Source organism: Ranitomeya variabilis, chromosome 5 (genome assembly GCF_051348905.1).
Source record: "Ranitomeya variabilis isolate aRanVar5 chromosome 5, aRanVar5.hap1, whole genome shotgun sequence".
Lineage (NCBI taxonomy): Eukaryota > Metazoa > Chordata > Amphibia > Anura > Dendrobatidae > Ranitomeya > Ranitomeya variabilis.
In genome coordinates, this window is record NC_135236.1 from 682,865,242 (window position 1) to 682,877,042 (window position 11,801).

The 11,801-nt window shown below is 42.1% G+C and overlaps 1 protein-coding gene across 1 annotated transcript; it reads right to left on the bottom strand.

The window, feature by feature from the left end:
* Nucleotides 1–4,410: 4,410 nt before the first annotated feature.
* Nucleotides 4,411–11,485, bottom strand: LOC143774106 (uncharacterized). Its single transcript, XM_077261409.1, has 2 exons — nt 11,434–11,485; nt 4,411–8,172 (listed from the first exon to the last, which is right to left on the bottom strand). Exon 2 carries the CDS (start codon nt 7,838–7,840, stop codon nt 6,287–6,289), a length of 1,554 nt encoding a protein of 517 aa, XP_077117524.1. The 5' UTR covers nt 7,841–8,172; nt 11,434–11,485; the 3' UTR covers nt 4,411–6,286.
* Nucleotides 11,486–11,801: the final 316 nt, after the last annotated feature.

The window sequence follows — 11,801 nt, forward strand, 5'->3', positions numbered from 1 at the left end:
TTGTTTGAAGACCCTAAGCTTGCTTTAGATCAGCTGAGACGAGACCTTGCTCCCCCAGACACTTGAAACCACATCTTAACATTTGGGATGAGATTAGATATGATACTGACAGACTTTTCTTTAAATAAGTCAAAATGACAGGGAGCATGAGATGTATAGTGATGATGAATATACTTTGGTTAAACTTAATTTTCTATAAAAACACGAAATTGGTTACTATATTTTCGTATAAGTGTATTGTTGCTAATGATGTCACACACCTATCTAATTTAGAGGGTTGCGGAGCAGCTGGGACTCCGAAACCCTATATGCTATTGTACATTAGAAGTATTCTGCCTTTATTCCACTTCTATCCACCATGATGACAACTTCGCAAATACCGGGTCGGATGGGGACAGGTAATCCTTTAAAAATTTTATCATGGAATGTGGCGGGCCTTAATTCGCCGGTAAAACGGCGTCGTGTGTTACAGGCACTCAAACGAGCCAAACCAGATGTTATATTCTTACAGGAAACCCATTGGTCTCATAAGGATACATTACATTTGAGAGATAATTGGTTGGGTCAGACTTATGCTACCACGTACTCTTCAAAAAAACGGGGAGTGGCTATAGCGTTTGCTAGACACTTACGGATAGTCTTGGGAGACATAGTTAGGGACCCTCAGAGCAGATTTCTTCTTATGAAAGTGACCATTGAAGATACCCCCTACTCATTACTGAATATTTATGCTCCGAATGTTGATAACGCTGCCTTTTTTGCCTCCGTTTCCCAGATGATCTTAACGGAAAATTTGCCTAACTTAGTGGTGGGAGGTGATCTTAATGCTGTGCTAGATCCTCGACTGGATAGATCCGTGGGCCTGCCTACTTCCTGCTCCGGTTCGGGACCTGGCCTGATTAATCTCATGCGTGACACTCCTTTGGTGGACATATGGCGAGTGTTGCATCCGACGGAGAGGGATTATACCTGTATATCTAAGGCACATAAGTCCCTCTCACGCATTGATATGTTCCTGGTTGGTGAGTCCCTTTTGTCGGAGGTGGTGGAAGCAGCTATAGGGGATGCTGGGATCTCTGACCACACACCTATTATTTTGCTTCTCCGCTGTGGCCGTAACACACATCAGCTAGGCACATGGAGATTCCCAGTTTACTTGGCTAAGAGCAGAGAATTTGAGACGTTCCTCAAACAGGAATGGGGTAACTTTGTTGATGACAATATACAGCATTGGGATGACCCTGTACTCATGTGGGAGACGGGTAAGGCAGTTATGAGAGGGAGAATTATAGCATATGTGACAGGGAAAAAGCGTAAGGCTGGACAGGAGACGAGAGACCTCCAGAATATGGCCATACTAGCCTATAGACGATACCTGGGATCTGATGATCCAGAGGATTGGTCACAATGGCAGGATGCTTTATCGTTACTAAATGCACATTTGACTAAGATAGCCCAACAGAAAGTGGACTTTGATAAACAGCATTTCTTCCGATGGGGTAACAAAATAGGAACCCTGCTGGCTAGACTGGCAAATCCGAAAGGTCCCAGACAGAAAATCCCGCTTCTTGTGGACCCCATTTCAGGGACTCACTTGACTAATAGCGAGGACATACTACAGGTGGTGCATACCCACTACACGGCCCTTTATTCCACACGGGGAGGAGACATATCCTCTATAACAGATTCTTTAAATTCTTTGCAGTTACCTATATTGACAGACTCCCAGCGCACAACCCTTGAGATGCCTATCACATTAATAGAGATACGCTCCGCTATCAAAACAATGGCAAATTATAAATCACCAGGACCGGACGGTTTACCTGTAGAATATTATAAATTGCTCTCCCCTGATATAGATCCCCTCCTCAAAGACCTACTCAATTATTATTTGGACGGAGGTGCATCCCCAATCTCTTTTAACTCTGCATTAACTTCCCTAATTTTAAAGCCGGGTAGAAGCCCCACACAGATAACATCATACAGACCCATATCCTTGTTGAATCTGGATTATAAGCTGTTGGCAAAGATTATGGCTAATAGAATACAGATGTTTCTCCCCGAGATTCTCTCGCCGAGCCAATATGGTTTCACCCGAGATAGACATTCGACCATTGCCATCCGCACGGCAGTTGCGGCCACTATAGTGTCAGCTAGAAACAAGAACTCTCCTAATATCTTGCTCAGTCTTGACGCGGAGGCTGCGTTTGATAGTGTAGAGTGACATTGGATACATGCGGTGATTGAGAACCAGGGATTCGGTGAGAAATTTGCGGCATTGATCAGACTATTATATAATTCCCCTAAGTCCAAAATTATAGTTAATCAACAACTAACAGAAGGGGTGGAGTTAACCAGAGGCACTCGTCAGGGCTGTCCACTTTCCCCCATCCTATTTAATCTTGCCCTTGATCCTCTTATACGTGCTGAAGCTCACAGCGTTTGCAGATGACATCTTGCTCTATATTGCCAACCCAGAGGAGGCCCTCCCGGGAATTATAGCCCTTATAGAAAGACTGGGGACCATGTCTGGATACTCTATTAATCCAACTAAATCCAAGGCACTCAACCTGCGCGCTTCGCGCAAACCACCATGGGCAGGGTTGTATACCTTTGAATGGTGCAAAGAGGCATTGCCCTACTTGGGCGTACTTATAACTAAAAATCCTCATGATCTTCAGAGAAGTAACCTTTTTCCTCTTATGCAAAAAATTAAAAAGAAACTGGAAGGATGGCAACATTTAACCCTTTCATATTTGGGCCGGGCATATTTGTTAAAAATGGTTGTTATCCCACAGATACTATATTTTATACAATCCCTTCCAGTATTGCTTTCCCCTAGTGAATTGCGGGTAATAAATGGTATGTTCCGCACTTTTATCTGGGCAAAGAAGCATCATGCTATTGGTATGGCCATATTGGAACAGCATCCATCAAATGGAGGCATTAATTTTCCAAATTTGGAAAATTACAACTTGGCGGCGTTGCTTCGTTATCTTAAAGACTGGATTCATGATACTTCCATATTTACTAACACTCAGGTAGACCAGAATTTGATACCTCATACCAACTTATTATATCTACTACATACACATAAGGAACTGTTACCCTCCTCAGTGATGGATAATCCTTTGTTAATGGTGATATGGAGGGTATGGCATAAGTTACGACATAGACTTTCTCTTAATGCACATTCTTCACTTTTCTTACCAATATTTGGGAATCGAGATGTCGAGTTGAGACTGGGGAGAGAAGACTTAAGTGCCAGATATCGGGCCGTGACAGTGGGTTGCATATTAGACTCTTCGACACGCAGACCACACTCCTGGACAGTTACTAGGAGATACCTTCCTTTGACAATGGGGTGCCTTGCGAATTGTGCGGTCCTGGAAGTCTATGCTACAAAGGTGGGAGAAAGGTTATCGGATACAGATTGGGAAAACCCATTTGATACCATGTTGCGAAATAGGTCTTCACTATTCCACTCTACTTCCAGATTCTATCTCTTTTTGAGAAGGGAGATGGACTACACTAAACGAAAAGCAGGCCTTCCAAGATGGCTCTCTCGTTTCCCAGCCTTAACCCCAGAACATATCCTTAAGGCAATGTTTTATGCTTGGAAGGCTTTACCGGCCTCTTCTTATAGGGAAATGTTGCTTAGATTGTACCATGGCACATATATATCCCCACATCGTTCGTTTCTTATGGGCCTATCTCAATCGGCTAATTGTTTGAAGTGTGCAGCTCCTGAGGCAGACCTTTATCATCAATTTTGGGATTGCCCGGTTATTATGAGGTTTTGGGGGGAGGTAAAAAGCTTTTGTTTAGACCACCTCTTGAATTATATACCCTCCACGGCAGAGTGGGCGATTTTGGGAATATGGCCTAGGGAGGTATTGAGAATTACAAGAGGGGCCAAACGTCTGGCATCTATAGTGTCCATGGTAGGGAAAAAATGTATATTACAACAATGGATAACAGCGGAACCTCCAACACTGATAATGTTTTTAAATAAACTAAAACATGTGTTCCGTATGGAATGGATAGAGACACAGTTGGGGGAAGATCGCATGGTACCCCGCTTTTTTGATACTTGGGAGAGTTTCATTGATATGTTCTCCGAAGAGATGAGAACTCATCTTATAGCTTGTTTTGAACAGTCCCCATGGTATATTACTAGGATGGTGGCAGGAGATCCCCCGATCCGATCTAATGGACAGGATAGGGTATGACGGGAGTGACAATGCATCAAATAATTGTTGCTAATGGGGTGGGATAGTTTTAACAATGCAAAGATATTGTTGGTTTGATTAATGGGTATGATAGGATGTGACGGAAGTGACAATGCACTAAATAAGTGTTATTTGTAGGTTGTGATAGTTTCAATAATGAAAAGTTATTGTTTGTTTTATAATCTTTATTTGCTGTTTAAAAATGAAACAAAAAATAAGTTAAAATGAAGGTCATATTTCTTTTGAATATGTGATACTGTTGAGCTTACTAATCTCATGGACCCTGATTGTAATCACACATGTTTCAATTATATGATGCCTATGAGATGCTGAATTGTATACTAATACATGGATCACTGTATTGCATAATTTTGTGAACATGAATATTGTATCCTTCAATAAAAACTTCTTAAACAAATTATGTCCGGAAACGTTGAAAGAGCCAGAAGTTGTCCAGCCAGAATCAGAAGTTATTCAACCTATACAGGTTCAACCAGTAAAGGAAAAAGAGGAGGAAATGTATCACACCTGTATAGGAGACTTTCCCAAAACCCTACTAACATACCATGGTGCAGTAGTGGTTCCCATGGTGGCCTTTTATCCAACACCGAACCCAATATTTCGAAGTCCCAAGACAGGAAGAGGCTGACCCCGTACTACAAGAGGTTCCAGGTCAGGAAGAACAGATTCCTGATCAGAGTGATCCCATTCACGGTGGACTTGCCAACCCCAAAGTGGTGGAATTATCTTTAGCAGAGAGGGCAGATACTATATCCGCAGTAGACAGTAGTACACCACATAAAGAGACACCGCTATTACGTAGATCCCAGCGTAGTACCCGGGGTCAATTACCGGCCAGGTATGCGGATTACCAACTATAAGACTATAGTCATTGTTATTGTTCTGTAACGTTTAAACCCAGTACCTACAGAGACTTACCTGTATGAACTTCTTGCATATTCTTGAACTTTTTATCAGCCCGGAAACACTAAATCAAAGCTCTGGAAAGACTGCTTTGTGAACTTTGCTTCCTAGTACCTTCAAGGATAGAACTGTATTAATGGACGCTATTTGAAGTGACTTTTTACAGAATTCCATTCTTTTTTGTTTCTTTGAGTGGTTTTTGTAACTTTTCATTTTTAAGACTCTGTACATATCAATTGTTATTTCAAAATGTTATCATCCCACAGTCCCGGAGTACTGTTCTTAACTAAGGGGGAATGTGGCGCCCCTAGGGGTATTTGCCACAAAAATAGTTATTGACACCAAATACAAATATTAAAATAGCAAGACTGCATTACCATCTCCGGCCAGAAGGGGGAGCTCTAGAGACTCCCCTTGATCTATTCTGGTCTGAGAAAAAGATTGGCAGTTGGGTTGAGGAGCTGAAAGTGAGAGGTCGTATAACTGAACTCCTAACAGCCCTATGACGGATTATAGGCCCGTAATACCGATAGTAGGAAAAGAAGAATAGAGAAAAAGGACATTGTGAGAACCGGGTAGCAATAACCTCTACCCAGAATAGGCGCAGAGACGGATACCGGATCCGTGGCTATATTCATTATACATAATACAGCAACCGGAAGGAAGTGAGGTGATATCAGCTTCACCAGGGTAAGACGCAGCAACAGACACAGAGTTCATCAGTACTCCCAGAGGGGGCAAGCCGACAAAAAGGACTCGGGTTGTCCGTCGAACCAGAGCATAGAAGAGACAGATTGGGTCGGCAGCCAGTTCACAAACTGCAGCAGGACCATACAGAAACAGCGCATAATAAGAGGTGGAAATCCTGACAGGGTCAAAGTAATTCAGGGTTCTTATACAGACTCCGGTGACAGTATTGGTAGCAAATCCCTTTTTGTTGAAGTAAATTGGTTAAACGTTTCAGCGCCTCAGTCTTTCATTTGGACAATAGCCGTCGATCCAGGATCGGGGTCATCACAGCTGAGAAGACCTGCTGCTGACCAAGTAAGTGTCTGTTCCTTCATGATATCCCTTACACTGTGCATCGCCTGAGGCCACAGCACCGGGTCAAGCCACTAGTGACATCCCCCTCATTGATCTGGTGCTGGGTACCTCGGTCTCCCGGGCGTCACATAATCACAGTGCGCAAAATCACATTTTAGATTTAGCCCGTTTGGATGAATTGTATTTAACGTCCAGATCCAAAATGCCTCTTCATTTAAGAGTAAGCGCGTCCAGGACTCAGCTCTCTCAGGTTTATTGATCATTTGTATTCCCTGGATCTTCATATTAATAAGATCCTCTTTGTGTTCAATGTAGAAATGCTTGGAGACCATAGAAGGAGATTGTGCGTTGCCATTATTAGAATCTGACAAATGTTTAAAGATTCGTATTTTCAGTTTACCTTCAGTGTAGCCCACATACTGCAAGCGGCACGACGTGCAAGATATTAAGTAGACGACATGTGAAGAGTTGCAATCGATAAGATGACAGATATCGTAGGATTTATCAGTATGATAGGAAGAAAAAGTTTTACCTTCCTTTACATATTTACAAGTCCTACACTTTTTTGCTTTGCATTTAGAAAATCCACAGTTTTCCAAGTCTGAAGGTTTGTCGGACTCTGTATATAAAGAGGGATCAAGAAGTCTCCCGAGAGTGAAGGCGCGCTGGGAAATAAAATGACTGCAATTTGCTAACACATCATGCAGGTCGTCTTCATGTTCTGTAACAAACTCTATGCTCAGCGTGATCTCAAGGCTCAATGGGCGACGTTTCGGTTCATCTTTCTGTTTTTCGTTTTCTGTTTTATTATTAGGTGTCCATTTTGGAAAGCCCCAGACCCTCATCCTCTGTGTGACTTTTGGAGCCTCCACCTGACTCCTTTTTATTTCTGCTTTCCCCAACTTCATGAATTGTGTAATAACATTCCTCATATGTGGAGCATGAGAACCAAAAGACATATAGTTTCTCAGCGCCCTTTTGGTTTGTACAACTTCCAAAAACTGACGACCTAAATCTTCTATTTCCACAGCTCCCATACTATTTATCTCCACAGCTGACCTTCCATGCTCCACCACACGATTATCGATAGCTGAAGCTGTAGGTGTATAATCCCCTGTGTGCATCGCCACCAGTTCTCCACAATCACTGAAAACAGGGGCACCAGAAGCCCCTTCACAAAGATTTGCTTCATAGTTTTTAGGGTCTAAAAATTCAAAACCATTATACAAGTCTAATATATGGTTATATTGAGGGAGACTCGGGTCCTCACGGTTATTTAAGTTGATCATTGAATAATAAGGTATTGTTTTTATTTGGCTCTTATAATTACTTATAATGGTCACGGTCCCATGTTGTGGTGGAGGTGCTAAGTTTGGTAATAATCCTCCTGGACCCCCTGGATAAAGACTTACTGCAACACGTAGAAATGCGTAATTGTATCTCTCAGAATAAGCCTCAATCTCAGCGGGTAAATAATGTTCCTCTTCTATTGGATTGTAATTGAAACTGATCATAATTCTGTAATGGGGAAACTTCCGGACGTCTTTCACCACATGGAAACAGGTCAGGCCCAGAGATTCTGTGAGGAGGAAAAAAGTGCCCGTGCTCACGACTCTGTCATTGTCTTTAACCAGGACCATTACTGTTCTCTGCAAGAATCTGGAGAAAATGGAATGTTATTGACTTCTTAATGACAGCGTTATTCCAGAAATCCTTGCTTTTGGTTCTGACATGGTCATTATACTGGTCTACAGTTGTTTTCTCCATTTTCTTGTAAGGATCTAATTCTATCAGTGGATCTACACCTCAACGTTGGTCACTGGATGGTTTAGTGTAAATGGCAGATCTGGTGAAATAGGTTTCTGTGAAATCTCCTTTTATCTTCCATCCGTCACAAGTCTTGTAGGTTAATAATCACTTATATAATAATTTGCTGCCTTTTCTCCTCCAGTCATAAATGTCATATTGGACCCTAAATAAAAAAAAGTAAATTTGTGTTATAACGATATCAATCATCGTTTCATTACTGAATTGCCCAATGATTGCTAAACAATGATATAGTATCAGGAGGATTTATATTCACCCCTTACAGTGTATAGCAGATACCAGAAGGGCAGAAAACACAAATGATAACGTGTTGTGTAATGTGTGTTTTGCTGTGTGGGTCCAGTCTTTTATTCTGGAAGAAAATGTTGCTGTTTTTTGTTTGTTTTTATGTAATACGGACAAGTTTACTCATTCATATATTGGTCATGACATATCAACTGAAGCTCTGTCTAGTAGACAGAGTAGAGCTCATGTAATAAGTATAATAAGAAGGAAAATAAATCCACAGAACATTTTCTGACCGAGGTTTAATGAGCAGCTCAAACATATTACATGTACTATGTCAGAAGTTGCTCACTAAAAATCTGAGGCTACCCTGAGTCTCCAAGAGGAGAAGAAAATGTGGAAAAGACAACGGGCTTAGGAGAGAAACAGAGTTTCTGAGGGGACAGAAAGATCTGGAGGAGGACACGAGAGTCTAAAGGGGATAGATGATCTGGAGTGTTCATAAGCCATCCTTATGTAACACCGTTGTCCCTGTGTGCCTCCTTCTTTCCACACTGTTGCCATCCTGACTACGCTCCTGTTGTGGGTATCTGTCCCAAGTCCCCATACCTGTGCACACCTCAGGTCTCCGGGCAATGCACCTAGTTGGCGCGTGGGCACAAAAACTACCTCTTAAAGGGTAGCAAGCGCACTTCTGAAATGTCCCCAACCAATTGCCTGGAGGCACCTAGTATGTAAGGCACCCTCCCCTATAAAGAGGTGCCTGTTCAACATCTAGGACTTTAATATCTAACTTGTTTTAAAGCTGCTAAGTCCACTGTCAGGTCCTATCTGTACCTGAACGCTCCATGGGCCTGTATGGCCTAAAGGTACCTTCACACTGAACAACTTAACGATAGCGATCCGTGACGTTGCAGCGTCCTGGATAGCGATATCGTTGTGTTTGACACGCAGCAGCGATCAGGATCCTGCTGTGCCATCGTTGGTCGGAGCTAGAAGGCCAGCACCTTATTTCATCGCTGGATCACCCGCTGACATCGCTGGATCGGTGTGTGTGACGCTGATCCAGCGATGTGTTCGCTTGTAACCAGGGTAAACATCGGGTTACTAAGCGCAGGGAAGCGGACGCCGGGGGACGCGGCAGACACCGGAATGTAAGTGTGTAGTGTTTGTTTTTTTTAAATTTACAATGGTAACCAGGGTAAATATCGGGTTACTAAGCGCGGCCCTGCGCTTAGTAACCCGATGTTTACCCGGGGACTTCGGCATCGTTGGTCGCTGGAGAGCTGTCTGTGTGACAGCTCTCCAGCGACCACACAACGACGAAACAGCGACGCTGCAGCGATCGGCATCGTTGTCTATATCGCTGCAGCGTCGCTTAATGTGACGGTACCTTAAGTCTGAACGCTCAGCCTGCTCCTGTATCTGATCTTGTGTAAACCTGACTCCCTGAATCTGCATGGCCTTGGCCTGCACTCTGAACCTGTACCTTGTATCTGTCTATCCATAAAACCTGCGGAGTCTCATTCAGTCCCTGCCTCCAAACCTGCTGTGTCAGAAGCAGTACCTTTTTCTAATCCAGCTGTGTCTGAATCAGTGCAGTCTCTAATCTGTTGTGTCTGACTAACATTAGTGATCATTGTGTACACTTGCTATGTCATTGTAACTATCCTGTCTGTCCTGTGTGAACCTGTCCTTGTATTTGTCCTGTGTGACCTGGTCCTATATGACCTGTGTGGATTTGACCCTGTCTGTCCTGTTTGTACCTGTCCTTGTGTTTTGAATGTGAACCCAGTCCTGTCTGTACTGTCCGCACCTGCGGTTCCCTGCTTGTCCGCACGTGCGGTGGTTCCCTGTGATGAATCACTGACTGTGGTGGACAAAACAATATACATAAAATATAACTTTTAATGATAATAATATAAAATAGCTAAGTGACCACCATATTTTGTGTACAGTCTATCCAAATTTCATCCTGATAATCAGGCATAAAGTTGATAGTGGATACTAGAGATAAACGAAAAGACACTGGTGCATATAAAAGATGGACACCAAATATTCAAATACATTTTCAATATAGAATATCTCCCATATCAATTTCCACTCAAGAGGAGTCATCCATCTTATATCACAAAAAAGAGGGATAGGTATCAATTATGTTGCACAAGACCCTTAATTCAATGGACTCTTATTGTCTCTTTCATTGAGTCTACCACTGTACCCACGTGCTAGATTTATTGCACATTGCCCTCATATGCATACACATAACATAGCCATGGTGTATATGTTAACTAAATGCCCTATAGCACACTATATACCGCCACCTAGTGTCAATAGGATAGACTAATTAATAATAGGCTCTACATACACATATATGTGAAATGATGCTATACGCTGCATGAATAACTATCATACATCACGCATCATTTCCCCTATACAGACACTGCTCCTAATATTTCTTCTGAAGACCTGCGTTTTAGCAGCTTAACATAATATATCAGCTCCTTATTTACAATTATGAATGGAAGATGCTGCACATCGCATGATATTCTATGGCATATGCCACTCGCAATATTAGGTGCCGGACCCCAATAGAGAGGACAAATAAGAGCAAGAAGCTGCGACTTGTACAGACATTGGTGCAGCTTGCTCCAGGAAGAGGAGACCTGCTACTGGCAAATGACCGGGCAGCTCATAGGGTTAATATGGAAATATAAAAGTCAGAGGTTGTCAGACTATGTCCGAATCTTGGTAGAATTGAATGCACCCCACTATGCAGTCATACAAAATGTATCTCATAAGTAGATAACCGGATCATCAGGCATCACAAGCGAAAAGAACATCAAATCCAATCAATATCAAGTGTCAGATAGGGTAAATAATACCTCATAAGTAAATGAAAACCTTGTGGACTTTAAAACCTATAATATACAAGCAAAAAGAATAGAAAAAAAACTATAAAAAATGCACAAATTGTACGATTCCTGTGTAATCCTCAGCCCTGGAGACCAGTCTATTACTGAAGGGACCTCACAGATACAGATAATACATGAGCTGCAGATTATTATATTGGATGGTGAATAAGTTGAGAGTTGTTAATAGTGTGGGGTCTATAATATATACATTATGTTGTATATTAGATGATGGTATAATATCTCTCTGGCCCCGCTGCGTTTCTCACCTCTCAGAAGAACCGTCCGTCCATCAGTCACTCTCTGTAACTTTCCTTGGAGTTGGGCGCTATCACTATGTGTGAAGAGTGAACATACAAATTGTTGCTATGAAACCTCCATTTGTTACTGACCACACACATGTGAACAATGGATAGAAAATGTTGGGCATGTGCTAACTAGTTAGTGTTTGGATCACGGGAGGTAATTTTATCATCAATGTTGTGTTAGTGACCAATATGTCCATAAACGTATATTTCCTTAGCTGTAGATAATCCATAGTTATTGTTTGTGCAGCAGAGAGATGTAATGTAGATACATTGTTTTATATACCTATTAAAGGCCCATAAAGTATTGGTACGCCCAATAAACTATTAAA